The sequence below is a fragment of the Hermetia illucens genome, chromosome 3, assembly GCF_905115235.1.
Source record: "Hermetia illucens chromosome 3, iHerIll2.2.curated.20191125, whole genome shotgun sequence".
NCBI classification, from domain to species: domain Eukaryota; kingdom Metazoa; phylum Arthropoda; class Insecta; order Diptera; family Stratiomyidae; genus Hermetia; species Hermetia illucens.
The window spans coordinates 78546743-78569896 of NC_051851.1; the positions used below are offsets into that span (position 1 = coordinate 78546743).

The window sequence follows — 23154 nt, forward strand, 5'->3', positions numbered from 1 at the left end:
AGGTTGGCGGTTGGGTAGGGCTGGAGACCGTACACGGAAAACCACTTGTTACGAAGCCACAACAGGAGCCTCGGACTGAACGGATTACACAACGACGAACCCGGCAACGACAACGGAATAGCGATTTGCACATTTTCTCATGGAACGTGCGCTCCCTGTGAAGCTGAGGAGCAGCTAGCCGGTACCCTGTTCCAATATAAGGCTGATGTAACAGTGTTACAGGAGATGCGTTGGATAGGGACCGGTTTCCTGGAGAAGCGCCGCTACACCATATATTATAGTTTCCATCCAGTAAACAATGTGCTCGGAGTAGGTTTCTTAGTCAGCCAAAAAATGAAATCTGCTGTTATCCGCTTTGAAAACATAAGCGAACGGCTATGCACTCTGCGCTTGCGAGGCAAGTTTAGAAACATAAGCCTAATTAACGTTCACGCCCCTACAGAGGAGACTGCAGAGTCGGAGAAGGATACCTTCTGCGAGGCAGTAGAACGAACCCTCGTAGCCTGTCCCAGATATGATATGCCATAACTTCCACCAAAATACAAATGATAACGGACTGCGGATTATTCAATTAGCAGTGTCACACGAAATGGTTGTTGGAAGTACCTGGTTTGCGCAGAAAGCGGTCCACAAAAATACACGGGTCTCTCCAGACGGGATCAGTTTCAACCAAATTGACCACGTGTTGATCGAACGCCGCCACCTCTCAGCCTTGATGAATGTCAGAACATATAGGGGGGCCAATATAGACTCGGATCACTATCTTGTTGGCATGGTGCTCCGAGCTCAAATAACAACACCACCCAAAATCCCCTCTGACAATCAGGTGAAAGTTAACACTGAAGCCATTCACAACACCGAAGCCATCCACAACACAGCCCTCCGTGACACCTATAAGAGGGAAATGGATGCCGTAATAACCGCAGTCAACAGAGGACCTGGAGATAAAGCATCAATAAATGATCTTCACAACCACCTGAAGAAAGTTATCATTGATACGCCCACAAATATACTTGGCCCCAACCGCAAAAGGAGTCGGAACGGCTGGTTTGACGATGGATGTAAACTAGCAACGGAATGGAAGAATGCCTCATACCGAGTAATGTTGCAGAGCCTATTTCAGCTTACAAAACCTTTTCCGCTCGAAACGTCTCACCATAGGATCAAAGCTCTTACTGTACTAGACAATGATCTTGCCAGTCCTCATGTATTCCTCGGAGACTTGGGTTCTTAGCAAGAAGAATTCCGAACTCTTGGCCGCGTTCGAGAGAAGAATCCTCCGAACAATTTTTGGCCCCCGACGAAATCTATGAGCGATACCATGACGGTTGTGGATAAAATCCGTATGGATGAGAATGATCCCACCCGGAAAGCCCTTATAGGGCAATATCTATGATAGAAAAAGAAGACGAGGCAGACCCTGCCTAAGATGGAGCGATGGCGTAGGTCAGGACGTTAGACAGCTTTTAGGGATATCAAATTGGTGAACCTCGGCGCAAAACCGGGATGTGCGGAGTTCCTTATTAAGGCAGATCTAGACCGGATACCGGTTGTTGCGCCGTTGATGATGATGAAAAACGCTTGAAAATTAGAAATTATAAGAAATTGGAATTGGTTAAAACTGTTCGTTTCTAACTGCCGAGCTGGCACTATATTTCTGCGAACTACAAAACATCGATTTGATTCTTATATCAAGAATACAGGGTGTTATTTGAACTAATAAAAATTTTCGTTTTAAGAATGAAGGGGGTCCTAAGTCCGCATCAACTTAATGCAGGACCGGACCAATTGAGGAGCAACTTACTCCTTCTTTTCTGGTCCACGGACCCCTCGCCTAGGGGTTGCACCCAAACTTTTAAAAAAAAAAAGTCAAGCGACGACGGCTTTACGGTCAATAAGGCGGATTTGCGCTCAATATAATTCGTAGGCATGTCGTGTTTTACGAATTATATAAAGGAGCATTCAACACCTGCGAGCCGCTACGGTCACGCTGATCCCAGGGCAGAGGTGAGGTAGCGTCTGACGATTTGCCTCTGCCCTAGTAAGAAACCGTAAAGCCGTCGTCGCTTGACTTTTTTTTTTTTTAATAAAAATTTGTTTTTTCTTATTCGCTCGTGGTGATATTTTGATTCTCGAAATGGATCATCAGATAATGAACGCAAAGAAATGAAGCGCTGGCCTCCCAAATGCAATATGGGATATCCCCGCGACCCAGCTGCCCCTGCCAAAAGTTCCTTTACTTCTTTTGTGGGTGAAGTTATCGTCCACGTCCTAAAAGAATGTTATAAGACCTGGCCAACCGTGGAAATGCGGAGACGGAGCGATGAAAGTAAGGAACTGGCTCTGCTAATGGCGGCCGTCGAGGGAGGGGCATGTCCTCCACATGAAAGAGCGCATCGCGTCGGCTTGCTACTCACCAATATCGAGATGATATAAATAATAATCAGCAGCACCAGCAATTGCTGGTGGAATAGTGAATTATCTGACCGTTGGTTGGCGACACCGTACTAAATGGTAAGTAGCATTGACCAGGAAGTGGAAAAGAATATCTGCAAGGGACACTAGTTATGCGGCGGAGTAAGCGGAATTGCTTCATGCTACTCTATGTTAAACCGCAGGGAACCATTCAGTGAGTTATAATGACCCAAGTTTTCGCACGAATCCTTCAGAAAGACAGATCCAATCATGTAAGCGGACGGACAGGGTAGTAATACCCGCAGAAACAAGGGAATTGTTACAGATTCGTAGCAGAATGCGAATCAACTAAGTCACGGGCTTCAAGCTCTAAGCTGGCTGTTGTTTGAAACAGGCCTGTGGATAAGGTTTTCTTTTCGTCCAGCCACCACTATACATTACTATATAGACATACGCCGCGAGTAAAGTAACAATAAATACAATTATAGACACGGTTTTGTCGGTAGTAACATTTTTTAATTCGTAAATACTAGTATTTCGGGATGAACCTTGTACTGAGGTGCGGCATCACATCGATAATTTGGCTTTTGTAGGGGTACGTAGGTAGGTATCAGTGGCCGCTCCGAGGAGCCGAATTAGCGCTTTGGTGCGCCGTTCTGATGCCACAAACTCATAAGACCGTGGCTGTTGTTATGGAAGCAGGGAGGCCGAGTCGAGCCGGCTCGGATCTTCAGAGCCAGCCCGTAGCATTCACGAAGGAAAGCAGCTCTCCGACCCTGCAGCTAGAAATCTCTCTGAGGTCCCCAAAGAATGGTTTACCCAGAGACTCTAGCCAGGGCTGGGCAGTCGCAGAGAAAGTGCATGAGGGTTTCCCTTCCTTCTCCGCAGCTTCGGCAATGCAAGTTGTAGGGTATGCCGAGCCAGCGGCTTCTGTAGAGTCACATCAAACATTGGTGTTATCATATTTGTAGCTTGGCAGAACACAGGACGTAAAAAGGGATAGTGCTAGCAAGTATTGCGTAAGGATTATCTTGGAAGTGAGAGAGGGGCGACTGGAAAGGGGCATAGAGATTCCTGACATTAATGTTTGGGTATAGAGAAGGCACGGATAGATCACTTATAATCTCAGCTAGGGGCAGGCAAAATTTACGTCATTTTATCGTGGAATCTTTATCAAAAATAAACATGACTAGAAGAAAAGGAAACAATGACTCAACTTCGATCGTAACGGTCCAACCAACAGCGAGGTGCAACCCCGCTATTGGATAGAGACCCTTCGTCTAGATTTTCGGACTTCTAGATATTCAACTGGGAATCAGTCCAATGGGACCCAGTAGTTAACGGATCAGCAGAAGTAGACTCTTTATGACACTAGGTTCCCATCGGTGTTAAGGCGGAAAAGTCGTGCACCACCTTTAGACAAACCGCTTCGGGTAAAAATCGCTTCCGGTACCTAAACTAAAGTTAAACAATCACGTGGCTGAGGGGATATCGAAACTGCAGTGTTTCTTTGATGATTCCAACTCGGCAACGCTCGTCTTATCTAGGAACTATATCGGAAATCTTGTAGAAAGCTCTGAGAGGGAAGTAAGACTTGGAGACTACCACCAAATTGGGTTTACTGGATTTACGCACCCACAATATATATTTCATTTTGATGTATGAATACATCGTCTAGCGGCTGAAAGTAGGATTCAAAGGTTCGGTTGAGGAGCGATGAGAAATATGTACATGCATCGAGCATGGCTCCTCCCTCCATTCATTCGGAGGTGAAACCGAAAGCAGCTTACATTATTTATAATAATAATAACTCCGCCGAAGCCGGTCCCAAGCCCGGTTGTGAAAGGAGGAGGGATAGATAGCTTCAGTCTGAATGGCTGTACGCCACCGCAGCGTCTCAGGGGGTAGGTGAGGAAAGTGCAGGAACTTTGCAGTCTTGCAGATTACTCACTAAGGAAGCTATCTACACACCTGGCAGCTAGGGATAAAATGCACCACCAAAAAATGAGAAGAAGGAGAAATTTGAGGTCCGGTACGGATAACCGGCGGGAGTCGTCTGACTTGGTGACTGGGTCGGGCTCTCGTAATGGACAGCACGGCGTCGAAACCGCTAGTCGTGGGGCGGTTCGACGTCTAGGCGCCACGACGACCAGGAGCACAGCTCCGCCTGCTGCAGCTGTTTCGCCACAATCTGTGGCGACCACTTCAGCAGGTTCGCGTAGGAAGCGGATGAAATGGACTGAAGAAATGAACCTCTTCATCATCCGCTCCTACTACGAAATAACGGCGGGGGCGGGTACAACATCTTACCGCCCCTTGTTGCACCAGAGATTCGTCGAGCGTTTCCCGCAATTCGCGCACGTGACTGTGCAGCGAGTCGCAGACCAGTACCGCTTCATCACTCGCAGTGACACAATCCCGGCCACCATCAGGGAACGTGTTCGACTTGAAGTCATCGGGGAAACTGGTGACCGAGAGTCGATGGGGGCAGAGGCGGCGGCATCAACAACACCACGCCGCACTGCAGGCAACAGGTTCAGTACTCGCCGAAGCACTCTTCTCCACCGTCCAGCTGAGGTTTCCGCTGAAATTCGGGACGAATTCCAAAGAGCGTGTATAGAATTCTCGGATATGGATCCTTTGCATAGACCAGGTATTCCCAGGCTCTATGCATCTCCAGCAACTCCGGGAATTCTATCTCAAATCAATGATGAGATTGCGTCTCGACTGTGTGCTGATATGTCGCTGCTGCAACTACAATCACTTGTGTATTGTGGTGCAGTTGCGGCTATCAGATTGCACGGTCAGAAGATTCGCTTTCGCGTTATTGGTTTGAGTGACAAAAGAGATCCACCATGGAAAATTCGTCTGGAACGTCGGCGGGACTCACTAAGGCAGGACATTGCTAGACTGATTCAGATCAGCACTGGCAATGCCAGCCGACGGGTGAGAAATAAAGTGCAGAGGGTTTACCGGAACTATGCCATCCCCTGTGAGACACCCGTAGTTGAAATTCTGGACACACTAAAACAGAAACTTTCTGTCATATGCAGTCGGTTACGACGGTATGGCGAAAGTTATTCCAGACGTGTCCAGAATGCAACATACGCGAGGAACCAGCGGAGCTTTTTCAGATCTCTCAACGAATCCCAACAGAGCGCCCAGACAATACAGTTCTCGGTGACGGAAGCGAAAGAGTATTGGGGTGGACTTTGGGGGTTACCTGCCCAGCATGCTGAGCATGCTGAGTGGATCACCGCCGAAGGCACCCGCCATGTCAATACACCTGGCATGAATTTCGCGGATGTTACCGAAGAGGAAGTTCGACGAGCCATAAACAGCTCGAAGAACTGGAGGGGCCCAGGTCTGGATCGGGTGCAGAATTTCTGGTATAAGAAATTTACCAGCGTACACAGTCGGTTGGCACGCAGTATAAATGAGGTCATGAGTCGGCCGGAGGAATTTCCACCTTTCCTCACTGCGGGGATTACCTACCTTATCCCTAAGAAGGACACGGTGCAGGACCCCGCAGACACAAGACCGATCACTTGCTTACCAACCCTCTACAAATTCATCACGTCCATTATTAGTGGAAGGATCAATGCGCACCTCGAGACCAACAACATTCTATCCGAGGAGCAGAAGGGCTGCCGAGTTGGGTCAAGGGGTTGCAAAGAGCAACTCATTATCGACTCGGTAGTTGTAGGACAAGCAACTAGAGGCCAAAGAAACCTCTTCAGTTGCTATATCGATTATGCCAAGGCTTTTGATAGCGTTCCGCATACCTGGCTAATCGACATCCTGCATCTGTATCGCATTGATCCGAAACTAATAAAGTTTTTGGCGACAGTCATGGAAGGGTGGCATACCACCTTATCGGTCCGTACATCTGAGGGTGCTAATACCTCAGAGCCCATCCGTATACGGAGGGGCATCTTCCAGGGGGATTCATTGAGTCCTCTTTGGTTTTGTATGGCACTGAACCCCCTTTCATGGCTACTGAATGATGCTAGAGGGCATGGTTTTGCAATAAAATATGGCCTACGTGCTAAGTGCGAACTGACACACTTGATGTACCTAGATGACATCAAGCTGTATGCTGGTACTGACAACCATCTTAGAAGTCTGTTGAGAATAATAGACATGTTCAGCCGTGATATTCGGATGGAGTTTGGATTAGACAAATGTCGAATCCAAGCCATCCGTAAAGGTCATCACGAGCCGCATGCCGGACATAGCATTGGTGACCTCCACATCGAAGCTATGACCGAGACAGACTTCTACAAGTACCTAGGAATTCTGCAAGGAACCCATGCTCGAGTTGGTGATCTGAAGGAAGCTCTGCTGTCCGAATTCCTGCGACGTGTAAAGCTGGTGCTGAAATCGCATCTCTCGGGGAAGAATAAAATAAGCGCGTTGAATGTATTCGCTATCCCTTCACTGGCTTATGCATTCGGAATATTGCCGTGGACGAAGACCGACCTGGAAAACGTCCAGCGGCGGATACGGACAACTATGTCCAAATTCCGAATGCATCACCCAAAGTCTGCCGTGGAGCGGATGAACCTGCCTCGTGACATCGGAGGTAGGGGCGTGGTTGACGTGGCGGCACAACATCATCGCCAAGTCGACTCGCTGCGCGCTTATTTTTACAGCAAAGAGCAGGCGAGTCCCTTGCATGCGGCTGTCTGTAAGGCAGACTGTGGACTGACTCCGCTTAACTTGAAGGATCGATCTTTCAATCCTCTGAGTGGGGTGAAGTCGGACCAAGAGCGGATCGAGGAATGGAAGTCGAAGGCAATGCACGGTAAACACGTGAATTGTCTTTGGCAGCCATTTGTCGATTTGCATCTGTCGAACAGATGGCTGTGTGCTGGGGAGCTCTTTGCTGAGACGGAGGGGTTCATGTGTGCCATTCAGGATGGCGTGGTCGCCACCCGAGCTTATAAAAAGCTCATCATGAAAGAACGGGTGGAGAACGACCAGTGCAGAATGTGTGGTTCGGCGTTAGAGACGTTGGACCATCTCATTTCTGGCTGTACTGTTATGGCACCGGTGCAATACATCACCAGGCATAATGCTGTATGTAAGGTTATCCATCAAAACCTTGCATACAAGCATGGGCTGATCACGGGGACATGTCCGGTTTACCGATATGAGCCGCAAGCAGTACTTGATAGTTCTGCTTACAGCATGTATTGGGACCGGCAAGTTCTGACTGATCGCCATACCGCACACAACAAGCCTGACGTACTGTTAGTTGACAAGACGGGTCGCTCCGCGTATATTATTGATGTTGCTATCCCCCATAATAGCAACATTGAACGGAAATACGTGGAGAAGAAGGTGAACTATGAACCATTGGCTCGGGAAATCAAAGAAATTTGGCGTCTCGAGCGGGTGGTTGTAGTTCCCATAATATTGTCAGCTACAGGTATTGTACCTAAATCCCTCACGGCTTCCCTTGATGTCCTGGGACTTTCGCACAGTCTGGTTCAAACCATGCAGAAGTACACCATTCTGCATACGTGCTCGATGTTGCGGGGAGTACTGGACGGATTCTCCCACTGACCTACCACCGGCCACCACCACCAGTGCCCCTTTAGTTTTTAAGTAGGTAGGATCGTCCGAGCCTAAATGCTTGGCACTTAGTGCTAGTATTAGGTAAAATCCGGCATCCGCCGAGATTGTGATAACTCGGAAATAATAATAATCGTTGGCGCAACAATCCATATTGGATCAGGGCCTTGAAGTGTGTTAGAGTACTTCATTCAAGACCGTAACGGTACACTACAGTAGACTGTATGAGGCAATGTGGTCAGCATTACGCTCGCCCGAGATTATTACCCTGATTAGACTCAGGTACTCATTCACAGCTGAGTCGACTGGTATCCGACGTCAAATCACGATACAAATCCCACTGCCCCCAGCGAGGTTTGAACCGCGACCTTCCGTACGACAGCCTTGTGCCCTATTTATAAGCTTAGCAATTATTAGGTGGCTGTGATGCTTGTTAATGATCACCAAATTGATCTGTGAGAAAACATACTGTGTCGTAATCCGCAAAGCATTGTCCAAACGCCAATATTAGACGACTATACCAGCAGGCTTCCGCCTTCCGATCAATAAAGTAGGGGCCAAATTCTTTATTTGAAATAGTATGAGACCAATGCATCTCGATGATACGTTACAGGCACCTGTTCACGGAAGCTTGGAACTAGCGAGTGTATGTGGCTGTGCTACACCCATATAGCAACACAGAAAGAACAGTCTTAACTTGATCTTGGTGTTGAGATGCTGCCCTGCCCATTAGTGTAGATAGGGAAAGTCTAATGACCCGTCAGACTAAGAACCTTGGTTTTTGTTATTTATCTTCATTCTCTCTTTTCAAATCCAGAGCTATTTGGGTAAAGTCTAAGAGTCGGCCGTTAAATTCGGAAAGCATTGCGATCACATGCGAGTTCTCCTTTCGGAACGTTAGCGACGATCTGCTTAACACCCGTCAGCAAGATAATTCTCTCAATGTTTAGCAACAGCTGGATCATATTATACAAGCAGCCGATGTTGAACTTGGGGGTCGTATCTTTCCAACCCTGCGAGAAGTGGCGGATGCAATACCCAAGCGATGGTAAGCGACAGATGGTCTCTTTCGAGGCCGATGCCAGCGCCTCTCTTGTTACTCGCATACAGAATTCTCCTAAATGTACTCCTGATCGAGAAGTGGCTAGCTTGATTGCTCGTACGATGTCGGCCAGTTGAAACCCAACTGACTTTAAAACAAGCTCTGTGCTTGAACAATGTGCCACTAATGATGAGGTGGTGGAAGTTGCAGAAATCCACAAACACTGCGAACACCGCACTTTCCCATTGCATGTCTGAGCAAAGTGTTGTCAGAGCCTACCTTGGCATTCAGGTTACCCATTACGATCATAATGTGACCTTTAGGAAGCATTTCATGAACTGCGAATTGCTGTTAAAAAGTTTCCTTTTCCACTATATCGGAACTTCCCGTTGGTGCACAGCACTGTACAATGATGGCTAGCAACCTGCAAATTTCGAAACTTTGTTGCTACCGAAAAGTCAACAATGCCACAGATAGGAACTGACCTCACTTCAAAGAACTTGGATTTCCGAAAATGGAATATGATTGGTTTCTGGAATGTGCATATGCTCGGTAGCGAGGATCTCGATAATGCTCGCTTTCTTCATAAAATTGTAGTATTGTTAAAAGAACTCCTCTCCCTGCTGCCACAATAATGGTAATGTGTGTGTGTGCTGAGAGTCGCTTCCCTTCGCTTGGGTGTTGTGTTGTGTGTATCACATTTCATAGGGTTGGAAACATGTCAGATGTCGCTCGACAGAGTGGGAAATATCTTACTGATCGGGTGTTACGCAGATCGTCGGTCACGTCCCGAAGGGCGGCATAAGATCTTGAAAGCGTATCTATGAACAGAAGGGGTTGAAAGATATATTGACGGCTGGAAGTGATGGCGAGTGTAACGCGCCCGAACTCTGATTCCATGCGAAATCCTGGAAAGTTAGTGCGTTCCGTGAAAGAAGTCCAAAAGAACTTGCATGTGGAGTGTTATTGGCTTGTTCTACGCAGGATGGGCATTACGGGGGAAATAATAACTATTATCAGAGTGACGTATGATGGCGCAAAATGTCACATACTGCACCGAGGTAGAGCCTAGAGTTAAGTGCGCCTGGCCACGTAATAGCTTGCAGCAGTTACGCGGAAAAGAGCGTCAGGATCAGTGAGTGGTTTTAATAGGTAAAAATATTCTAATAATATTCTTTTGAAAATTTCGGAATTTCGGAAGAAACGATAGGCAGATAAGTAGTTTTACACAAATTCAAATAAATTGGTAAGAAAAGCAAAAAACCTGAAGGCTGCATATATGCCCGGTGCACTACAAATTAAAGAACAGCAGACGTCATTGAGTATATTTACAGGGCAATAAGCTGATCTAAGTCTAGTGAAATAATAACAGAAAAATGCTAGCATCCATTGATTATCATATCAATACCTTTATTTCACTTACTTAATCCTAATTTAATTGTATATTACACGTCGAACATTTGTCTTAACAGTAACTCTTTCTTTAAAATAACATAATTTGCACATTAATCGGTTTGGGCACATATCTTAAAACATTCAAAATTCGTCTGAATTGCTTTTATTATTACAAATAATATTTTATTGTTTCAATATTCCTAAAATCTAAACTATACACTTGAAATTTGTCTGTTTCGATTTTCTAACAAAAAGTAAAATAACAAATACCTTTGCAGTAAAAATAAGTTTTAATACATTTTTTTCTTTTAATTTAATTTTATCGTTGCTTGGCTGCAACTAATTATGAAAAAAAATTTCAGAAATTTCAAAAACATTTCAAACACTTTTTAAGAGTAATTTAAATTAAATATAATTATTTTTTAATTTTACAGTATTCACATGATTGGAAGTACTCGTGATTGAAGTAGAGCAATAAATACTACCGTCATTATTATGAATTTATTATATATCAAAGAGTGATAAACGAACGAACAATTTGTACCATTATTTTCAATGAACAAGGCCGTCACATCCCAAGGAAAGTCATGCAATTTAAATAACCCCAGATGAATATCCCCAATCTAAACTATGCTTTTAAATATTTCCAATGTAATTTATGTTTCGAACCATGCAAAATGGAAGCAAATAACCCAAGCGCATTAATATCCTGCCGAATACTTAATTTAAGATATAAATAAAATTTTGAATAATTTATTGTTACCAAGTATCGAGTCAAGAAATGTTTTCTTCAAAATTTAAATGATGTGCATCGATAAGTTTCACAGTTCGTGCTTATAGGACCTCATTTTGTTTCATCGTTTATCAAGTTTCCAAATCCCCAAAGTTGCTTCCAACTTATTTTGAACTATTGCCGCTTCCTGAGGTACACTGATCGTTAAGTAAGGTTGCGAGAAATGTCTAAGGTGGCTGATTCTTTCGTGGCAAATACTGTGATTTAATATCCTATTTTCATAAGCCAGTTGCACTGGCCAAGCCACCATGGTGGTGCATCCCACCATTCTGTAGGTACATGTAATAGTTGTAGGGCTGCTGTGGGGAATTCGTCTGATCCTCCATAAGAGTCGTTGCAGCGACTGAATTCGGTGGCATTCCCATGCCCAATGGGGCTCCGGTGGTTGGACATGGTCCCCGCAGGGCAGCGAAGGTGGCCTGATGGTGGACATTGGCTAGGATATCACTGACTGAGTGGGAAGATGGCCAACAATGAGTGGTTCGTATGGAAGTTTGTGGCGGCGACGGACTCGAGCAAGGTGTGGATTTCATACTGTAACCGTAGGGTGAGTAGATTGAGTTGTAGAGGTGTGAATGATGCGCAGGAGTTTGGCTCGCATGCGAGATATTTCCTAGTTTGTTTCGAAGTATCCTTGATATTGAACTAACACTTGGCACGTTGTTCTTGTCGCACACACCCTCAGATAGAAGTCTGTCCCGTATTTCCCAAGCGAAAATACCTGGATCCTTCTGCTTGAGGTCCCTTATATAATTGACGACTTTCGGTGTAGTTACACGCGGTTTCGAACCACCTATCGCACCTGGTAGTATTGATCCTGTTTCATGATATCGTGCGAGTATTTTTGATACACAACCGTGACTAACTCGCAGTTGTCTGGATATATCACACGGTCGAATACCCAATCGAGCTAACTCCACAATTCTCATACGTGTTGCATTCGGAAGTGGACGTCCGTTCACAAATACTCCACCCAATTGATTGACCTCGCCGTATTGTTGTGTTTGGTTATCTGAAACCGAAACGGAAACAAAGTGTTAATTGTTTGTTGTTATTATGTTGTTGTTATAGAAGATTGTTGTTCATGTTGTTGCTGTTGTATGGCAAAATCAAAACAAATCTAGACTCTTTCCAAGAAGAGAAATATAGTGCAATGGAAATTGCGCTATGAGTTCATATTGCACTTTAGCATTGCAGCGCAAATAATAATCTATGTTCGTGTGTTGCTACTCATAATTTACAGTAAATGTATTGATAAAATCTAGAAATTGTGGGTACAGTCACTTGAAATAGTAATAAGCCAATTAAGCCAAGAAATAAGCAGATATCTTTGTTTGATATTGGAATTTTGTTTTTAAAGTTTTGTATGAAACCAAATCTTAAGAACGTAATATGTCAACCGCAACAGCAACGATTATTCACCAATTACAGGGACTCGTGAAGCCTAGTGAAAACTATTGCTCAAAAAAGAAAACCCCTTTGTCTGACTAGAATACCAATCACGGGAATAAGTAATCACCCCATATTGGGTACTAACTTTACAAGACCGTCAATGGCTACCGCTGGGACCCTTCGTGATAACCCAGCACATTATAAAACTCGATATGCTGGACTTTGCCCCAGACGTGCAAGCATTTCTGCAGTTATTCCGCATGATGATTGGAATCCTAACATCCAATATCCAAGATTATTGAGTCGTAGCTACAGTGAAGTTTGGTTTGCTGGTTTGGTAGCTGCAAACGCAGTTTTTCCAATTTCAACCTTTCTGTACTAATAGATCTGTACTGATACAAACTAGTCCCAGAGATTCTTTCCTCGTGTATGATACAGAAACTATCATTTTGGAATAATTCCCTTCCAGAAATTCATTTATATCGACTGAAGCTATGATATTATGCAATAGCTTGACAACTTCTTCACAGTATAATATTGTTTTGGAACTCGAAACGAAACCTCGGATCGGAAATACAACAGCGACTACAGCAACGGAAAAATGACTACGATTTCGGGATCTGAAACGTGCGCTCCCTGTTCTTAACTAGCGCTCTTAAGCCGGGACTATAATAATCATATGCGGCGACATAGACGTAGACTTTAGAGCAACGTTTGGTGCACTTCAAGCGAAAACAAAATTTTCTCCTCGTTTGGCTAATTAACGTATACGCTCCAGGGGAAGTCAAGGTCGGCTCAGTAAAAGACGAATCGTATAGTCGCCCTGAGTCAATATTTAATTCAGAGGTCCACCGTGAAATTACTGGGGCCTTGGTCTCCACTATATAAATAACGAGAATAGAAACAGATTCGTAAAATGCGCTTTCAGAAAAAAATATGACAACCATGTGGATTTGTTTTCCTTACCCTAAAATATACAAGAGAACATGGGCTCCATGTTTTCATTAAGAGACGAGCTGCATATAGCACCCTTGATTTACACTCATGACGCGGGGCTAATTGCGAAACCGCCACTACCTCGTCAAAGCAATATATCGATACCATCTATTGGGTTCGACATTGAAAAGAAACAAGAGCAACGCAGACTATCAAAAGCCACAAGAGGCAAATGAGGCGAACACATAGAATTAAGGCGTACCTCTGACAAGATCTGCAGGAAGAAACGTAAACGAATAACTGGTGAGACCTGTAGATGGAGCAATAACTTTCTTCAGGCTTTGTCCCGTTCAGAAGTGGGGTCGGCTCGCTTTGTTCGGTTTTGCCATTTGAAGGATTCGCGAGATTCTCAGATCCAGCATATCAAGCCATCGTGGTCGTTTTCCATCGACTTCGATGTTCAGACTAATCTTGGCAAGCGGGTTCTCGTCAGTGCAAATCAAATGTCTATACCATCGAAGACGCCTCACTCGCAATTTTTTTCTGACCAGTGCAACCCCGCATCAATTGCAGATATCCTCATTTCGGATGTGATTATGGCATGTTACACCACTGGTCCAACGTCTCCATTACCACGAGGTGCCGTTCATTGTCGCTTATAGTCGAGCAGCATTGAGAATCATAGAGGGTGATAGAACGGACAACACTCCGGTAAATTTTGGATTTGTGACGTTGGGTGATACATCGATCATAAAGAACGCACGTTGTGGAACACCATTTCATCCAAGTTGCGCTAATGTGTGAAGAAATTTAAGCAGTTCAGTGTTGGCTGATAACATTGCCCCGAGATATTTAAATCGCTCAGTTCTGGGCTGGTCACTGTCACTGACAGTGATAATGCCTATTTTATTGGTATTGGTTGTCAAAAAATCTGCTCCTAATGTATAAAACTTTGTTTTGCGAGCGAGACATGGATAATGAACTAGAACAGAGAGCAAAAAGTTCTCTGGAAAATGTTAGGTCCAATGAGGGTGGATGGCGGATGGTGAATGTAACTACGTATAACACGACAAACTAGAAGCTGTCGTCAATATTAGAATTCAAAACCTTCAGTGCGCAAGCCATGTAGAGCACATGGACCACAGAATTCAAAGACGATATGGAAAATCCCGAAACAGATGAGAGAACTCATTGGACAACGCAACTTACATGTTGCTTGGTTTCCGAAATTGGAGGACGTAGCCGATCAAGAGAGAAGGTGAAAACTTCGGTAGGCCGACATCGGACTTTAGCGTCATAAAAGAAGACGAATCCTACTGACCAGCATATATCTTTATATTAATCTGTCCCATTTTAGACCCCCCTTTCCCTACACGCTTTCAGGAAAGGAAATTACCACTCATGTCTTACACATCTGCTGTTGTCGTACAAAACATGTATCTCCTTTCTCGAAACTGTAGCGGCTCTAGGATAAGGCAAAAAATCAAATCCTCGTAAAGCCTGACGTCTATAGATCCCTCTGCCAAATTTACAATATCGAGATGATCTTATACTTTATGATTCTATAAATAGCGTTGCACGGGGTTAACCTTCATATTTGGCGACCTTTCCCGGCATGTTATCAAATGTAAATTATTTTTGAACTTTAAGAGGCGCGAAATAATAATTTTTTCATGGAAATACAGGGTGCGGCAGCATAACTTCCTTCTTTAAAATGCGCGCCACTCAGTTAGTTGATGTCATAGCGGAGCGCTAGTGGTCTCGTTCAAGAGGGGATACTGTAAAGTTTTGTCCCGACACGGTTCAGTCGCCATCATGTGTTGGAATAGTGAGGAGCGCGCCTTTGCCGTTGAGGTTTACTTTTCAAGCGGATGTTCGGTTATTGCAACACAGCGTGCATTTCGGAATCGCTTTAATTTAGCCCCGTTGGCTCCCCTCCCAGACCGCAAATCAATTGTTACATGGGTCACTACATTCGGACAAACTGCAAGTGCGACAAAAGGAAGACCTGGAGTCCCTCGGCCCGTTAGATAACCTGAGAACATTGAAGCAGTGAGAGCGTCAATGTTGCGATCGCCACGGCGTTCTGCGCGCAAACACGCATCTGCCCTTGGACTATCCGATCGTTCTGTGAGAAGAATTCTTCGTAATGATCTTCATTTTCATCCCTATAAGATGGCGATAGTGCAGGAACTTTCAGAACGTGACTTCAATTCTCGGATGAACGCGTGTGAGCTTCTTCTTGATGTCGTTCCCGAGGGTGCTATTGTTTTTTTAGCGATGAAGTCCATTTTCATTTATGTGGTTCGGTTAACAAACAAAACATGCGCTACTGGGCTGACACCAACCCTCGAGAATGGCATCAAAAGCCTTTGCATTCACCCAAAGTCACAGTGTGGTGTGCAATTTCGTCAGCTGGAATTATTGGTCCCTGGTTTTTTGAGGAAAATGAGGTTACAGTGACAGTGAATTCGGACCGGTATGTAAACATGCTACAGAATTTTTTTTCCCACGACTAGAAAATTTGGATTTGGGGGACACTTGGTTCCAACAAGACGGTGCAACAGCACACACTTCAAGAGCATCGATGGCTGTTTTGAGGGAACACTTTCCAGAGCGCCTTATCTCAATTAGAGGCGATTTGGAATAGCCGGCACGCTCTCCCGATCTGTCCCCTTGTCATTTTTTTCTATGGGGTTTTTTGAAATGCCGTGTTTATGTGAACCGTCCAAGAACCCTACAAGATTTGAAGACCAACATCCAAGAAGAAATTGCCAACATAACACCTGCTATGCTAACAAGAGTCATGACAAACGCCAGAAATCGGTTTACGCAATGTATGGAGAATGGGGGACGTCACCTAACAGATTTGATCTTCCAAACTTTACACATGTACCTACATTATAAAAAATAAATAAATATTTTCCGATGCATACAATAGTTTTTCCTGAGTTTTGAAAAAAGGAAGTTATGCTGCCGCACCCTGTATAATTGATTATGAGCTTCCGTCCTTCTAATGCATAGATTCCCTGCCAATAAGTACCCCTTTTCCTTACAAAACTTGAACAGCTAATTCCCTAACCAATCCTAACCAAGAGGGTGTCGAATTGTAATGTGAAATTCTTTCCACAACCACCATAAAACTCCAAGAAACTGGTCCAACTGCAACCGGGTCCAAAGCATGTTCTCCAAGAATTCTTTATTAGCATACGCTCTAAAAGGGCCATCTTGGTTCCTATTGTTTTAGATAACCTTTGGTCAAACTTCGTGGCAAGAACCAATTTAGATGAGTCAGACTTGGGCCTGATCGCCTTGCTCAAGTGCGTGAGGACAAAAGGATGACAAATCTTACTATTGTTCTCAAATTCTTCTTCAAATCAATCCTGCACAGCTCCTGCTAAAACTAACGCACTGTCCAATTTTTACCCAGGCACCCTATCAATTTCCTGGTCTCTCATCTCTCACCAGTACTGGTCCTTACACCTTACCTCCAATCCCTTCCTTCGTGCTATTCCCATCACAAATCAGGTGTACTTCAAGGATGGCCTAGAACGATGATATGTTCGCCAAACCAGAAAGATATGGATTATTTTTTGTTTTCGCTCCTTTTGTCATAGGCTCCATTGTGGTTTTATGTTCGGGAAGCTGCAGATGGATGTTTGCAAACTAGAATTTGACCAATTAGATAGCTTTGCTCTGACGAATCGATCGATAATAACTCTGCTCTGCAAAACCCATAATAACCGTTCGATTAGGCACTCGTAACGGTAGGACACCATTATGCATTATGATCTAAAGAGGAGGAGAGGAAAGATGACAGAATCCGCAATCGATTGAGTTTTGATGTCTGACTCTAATCTTCGCTGTTGATATATATGACTAATTATTATGAGGAATGATAGCTTTTTTCGGTAAGCTCTGAATATTCGAACGAACATATTTTGTGCCATTTTGGTAATGTCATGTATGACACTTTTTAGAAATTCTATTATGGCCGGCTTACAGCATCACAGTTTCATCTTCGGTTACTAGTAGGGCTTGTGCTATTAGCGTAAGAAAGGTAGGTGTCCAGGAAATGTGACAATCTTGTGAAGCAATATAGTGCATCTAATACAGGGAGATTTTGCATTGATTGTCGGCACTTGCGACTTGTATGTCTCCTTACCCGTCGGAACCAATCTCTTCGCAGGGACGATTTTCTGAATGGTTTATTGATTCTTGTGTGCACGTTTGCGCTAAGATAGAGCTCTCCATAGCCTGATACGTTTCTTCGCCTCTTGGATTGCAAGCAATCTTTGCGGCGCTCTATGATCTTTCCAGCCCATCCATAGTTTTCGTAGAAACACCATCATAGCATGCCCGATTTATTCGTGGGGCCAGTAAGGTTGATATTTTGCAACAATATTTTATAAAATATGTATTTAAGGAGTAAATTGGATTATCAACTTGCACTTTTTGTTTTTTGTAAAATGTATATTCTTCGCCAACGGGCAAGTCTAAACATCTATTCAGTGGTATTAAAACCAACCCGAGCGATTTAAATACCTCGAGTCAATGCTATCAGCCAATGGAGAACTGCATTATGAAATGGCTTCACGCATTAACGAAACCTGGATGAAGTGGCGTTCCACAACTGGTGTTCTTTGTGACCGATGTATTAACGAACGTCTCAAATCGAAAATTTTCGGCAATGTTGTCCGTCATTTCGCTCTCTATGATTCTGAGTGTTGGCTGACTATAACGACTATAAAAGACAATGAACGGCGTCTTGTGGTAATTGAGACGAAGATGTTGCGTTGGGCTAGTGGCGTGACACGTTTTGATCATATCCGAAATTAGGATATCCGCGATCGTTATGGGGTTGTACCGATCGGGAAAAAATTGTGAGAGAGGCGTCTTCGATGTAATGATCGCGCAATTCGTGCTACCGAGTATTCACTTTTCCAAGATTGGTATGAACATCGAAGTCGATGGTAAACGACCAAAAGGAAGGCCGAAACAACGGTGATTTGATATGCTGGATAGGGATTTAAAAGCTTCGAGGTTGCATCCAGATCAGGCATTTGATAGAGCCAAGTTGCGAAACCGATCACGACGAGCTGACCCCGCTTGTGAACGGGATAAAGGCTGAAGAAAAAGATGGGATGCGATACTAAAATGTTCGACGCAACTTCCACCATTAACAAACATTAACAAAATCATAGCAGATCGAAGTCACAAAATCATAGTAAATGAAAATCACATTAATAATTACTGACAAGCAGAGTTGTAAGGATAGCTGAAAACAGATCGGAAAAATTTTGTACTTCTAGAATAGTTGAAGGGTGTTTCCATACGATTTACAATGTGTAATAATATAATATTATTAATTTTATTTGAGTAGATGTCCGTATGGGGAATACTTTAAGCCCTAAATGTTATATAGGGGCATAGCCCTGATTTTCGGCTGGGTAGTTTCTGAGAATTGTCCTTAATTTAATTGATTTCATTTTTAAATGTATCGATCTCCTCCTGAAAGTTGTTCGGGGTTTGTTTCCTCAGGAGGGCAATCGATCCGACAATCTTCAGATGCCTTTTGATGAGATAGTAACCTCCACAGACACCATGCCTTGGTGAGGGTAGTGTTGATGCCTAAAGCTGATCAATCTCCTGGTGCAGATCTCGAACAGACCTATATGCCTTTTTGACACTATGGGGAAAGTGCTGAAGCGAATAATCAAGTAATCTATCTTATCTTATATCTCTGTTGTAGAGAGTCTGGGGGTTTATCAGACCGGAAATTAAACTTACGCACAGCCGGATGTCATCGAACTGCTTGCTGCTGGCTTGCAAACTCAATGCCAGAAAGTGCTAAGAGGTCCATTGTCTGCATGGCTTTGGCAAGGATATATGACAGATACCGACTGCTTATAGCTACAGTCATGAGCTCTATACCCCTTTATGCACCACCGGGGTTTACTTGAATAGAAATTTCAATTAAAAAAAGGGAAAATAGCCCGAATATTTTCCATTCCAAGTCTAATTTATCCGCAAAATGGTCACCTCGGAATCAGATTTTCTCTCTACGAGAGGAGAGGGGAGAAAGGCGCCATTGTGAACGCAACTGCTGAGGAGGGGACAGTAGTTAATGAGTGACTTTAGTGCATACAAATTTGGGCATGTCGGAACATGTTTGCCAATGTTTCTTTGAAGTATTTCTAGTTGCGGGGAAAAAAGACAGACGGATAGACGGACTGACAAACAGTGGACAAATTTTAATTCGGGTTTGTTTTCTATAAAACCTTAAAAAATGCGGTTGATTTCTACATTTTCCTCTTTTTATCACAATAAAGGGAATATTATTTCCTGTTACTGTACGAATCCCTAAACAAGTCATTTGGTTTCAATGAAACTAAGTTTCATTCATTACCAATTCATAAAGGGAACATTTACTGAACAACTGTTCAATGCGTACTACAGTTGCACGTGAGATATGAGCATTTGCAACCTAACACTTTCTAGTACAAGGTAATTGACTGCGCTGACTGATGCTATTAAAGGGCATACGTACAAAACTATAAACGAATGTTCGAGTATGTAATTGTTTACATGTTGACGTGGAAATGCTTTCTTCAGTAATACTCATACTAATTATAGTTTTGTAGTTCGAATCACATAACAAACTTTAAAAGGTGTTGATTTTAAGGTTGGAGCACTCGCTTCGTAGGCTGCAAAAATAGTCATTCAACTATGAATGGAAATTTCATAATTCTTTCATTCATTGCATTTAGTGCAAGCAAAAAGTATTGCAAAATTCCAATGTGAAGTCATAGTTATTACATACATAGTTTATTGGCTGTTTTAACGCTAGTTTCACATGATATAGTGCATGCGGACATTGGTGTTAGCATAGCATGCATCGTTGTTACTGAATTGATGTTTGGAATTTGAGCGGCCTTGCTCTTGCATATGCATACATATGTATGCAAATGTCCTGCGAAGCGATCACAAGTTAGACTACTTTCATATATTATGTTGCACTTGTATTATTATACATATATATTGTATTATTATACATACGAGGGGGGACCCAAAAAAACGGGAATTTCGTCATAACTTCTTTATTTCTCAATATTTTTACACCAAATTCGCCTTTTACTACAACGCTCTTCTCCAAACGATTCTTCCATTGTTCAAAACATTTTTTAAGTTCACTTATCGGGATGTCCTTTAACCCTTCCAGCGATTTTTGTTTTACCTCCTCCACAGGGGCAAAACGCTTTCCTTCCACATTCCTTTTGAGTCGTATCCATAGCATAGCACCACGATTTATCACCAGTTATCACCTTGGAAAAAAATTCAGAGTCCTCTTCGAGCTGATTTTGAAGCTCAAAACATGCCTGAAGTCGGCGCTCCATTTGCTCATCTGTGAGAAGGCGCGGGACGAATCTGGCTGCAAATCCTCGGATAAAATTCTCTGAATTGAATTCCATGACATTCCCGACATCTCACACAGTTGATCAATGCTTCGGCGATGGTCTTCACGAACGAGGGCATTGATTTTGTCGACATTTTCATCAGTTCTTGACGTTGAGGGGCGTTTTGAAAGAAGTTGGTCTTCAATAGACATTTCTCCATTTTTAAAACGTGAAAACCAATCGTAAACTCTCGTTTTACTTAAGGCAGCATTCTCATAAGCAGTCTTAAGCATTACAATAGTTTCCGCGGCCGATTTCCCCAACAGGAAACAAAATTTCACAGCCACGCGTTGTTCTCGACAATCTGCCATTACGTTTTCGTCGAAATGTAAAAAGTTGTTTTACTAAGAAAATCTCACAGGCGAACCGATGCACTTACAGCGACACAACTTCGCACACTGACGCAGGTAGCGTAATCCTAACGGACATGTTGTCAAACAATAGGTTCCCCCACTCTCCCTCCCCACCAAAGCGTAATTCCCGGAACGTATGGGTCCCCCTCGTATATATTGCATTATAATATTATAGATTGTACGGAAGTTACATTATGATTCTTTCATGTAGTAAGCCCTTGGTAAAGATGTTTTACAGGTAAATAAGAGTGCTTTCGGATAATTCCATATAATAACTTCTCCAGGCATAATTCGACTTAGGGCGCTTCGAATTATGCTCTTTTCACCTAAATCGTTTGAAAATAGAGGAACGAATCTCAACTTTAAACGCTACCCTCCGCCTTGCAACTCATCTCAAGGAATAATTCTACACTCTCTAGTCAAAATCAGTATGATGTCAAAATCTTTACCATGTAGACAGGGAATACATAAAACCTAACTTAAGCCCCAGCTATAGCTCTTCAGAAAAATTACTGAATTTTTCGGCTGGCCAACCTGATCTACAATAATCAAGTATGTCCTTTAAAATCGTTTCATATGAATACACATATGATACGATTTAGTTATATGTTTTAACGATTCCGAACAAAAAAAGTACAGGGAGCAACCGCAATCAGGCGCGGAAGTTTTAACAAGAAGTCAGTAGGATGAAGCTCTATACATCTCGATGATCATCCTGCCGAGACAAAGAGGGAAATTTGATTTCCGACAGAAAGGGCATATTGGAGCGATGGGTTGAGCACCTTGATGAGCTACTGAACAACTAGAACATCGGCGAGTTGGAGATCCCGCCAACTGAAGACGACAAACAAATACTGCCACCACCAAGTTTAGGAGAAACAGTCCGTGCAATTCATCGGCTAAAAAATCACAAGTCGCCAGAAGCCGATGGAATTACAGCCGAATTGGTTAAATATGGAAGCGACCAATTACACCAAGTTACTACCTTATGCTCAAGGTATGGGACAGCGAATCAATGCCTGACGATTGGCAATGAGGCATTATCTGTCTCATACATAAAAAGGGAGATATCACGCAGTGCAGCAATTATAAAGGTATCACGTTGCTGAGCACCATCTAGAACATTTTCTCTGCTATATTTCTAGGTTAGGATAGACCCATACGCCCAGAACATCATTGGCCCATACCAAAGAGGTTTCACTTCAGGCAAATCAGCAGCAGATCAGATTATCTCTCTACGGCAAGCGATGAAAACACTGTTGGAATATGGAAATCGGTTGCACAATCTTTTCATTTATAACACTGATTAGGCTGACTCTGACTAATGTGCGAGGCAGATAACAGGACCACTCTCGAGACTATTCGACATCAACAACGGTTTAAGAGAAGAGATGCCCTATCATGGGCCCTCTTTAACTTGGCCCTGCAAAAAGTGAGGTAAATGCGAGGGGCACGATCCACCCAACTACTGGCCTATGCTGACGATATCGACATCATGGGAAGAATGACCCGAGTCGTACAAACTGATTTCATCGGCGTGAGATCTTGGACTACAATCAATGAAGGCAAGACAAAATATATGGTGGCAACGTTTGCACCAAAAACCAACCAACCAACAACATCAAATCGCACTGGTCAAACGAGAAAAATAAAGATAGAAGAAGAAGAATTTTTCCTATCTAGGGTCGAAAATCACAACCGATAACAGCTACGATGATGAAATTCGCGCGCGGTTGTTGGCAGCCAACAAAGCCTATTTCAGCTTATAGCTCATCACAGGGTCAAAGGTCT

The 23154-nt window shown here is 43.5% G+C and overlaps 1 protein-coding gene across 1 annotated transcript in view; it reads right to left on the reverse strand.

Annotated features, from left to right (window-relative positions):
* Positions 1 to 10866: 10866 nt before the first annotated feature.
* LOC119650729 (paired box protein Pax-1) overlaps positions 10867 to 23154 on the reverse strand; it is a 132546-nt gene continuing 120258 nt past the window's right edge. The window contains exon 2 of the mRNA XM_038053756.1: positions 10867 to 12237. Within this exon, the coding sequence (XP_037909684.1) occupies positions 11444 to 12237 (794 nt within the window). The 3' untranslated portion in view covers positions 10867 to 11443. The remainder of the gene's footprint in view (positions 12238 to 23154) is intronic.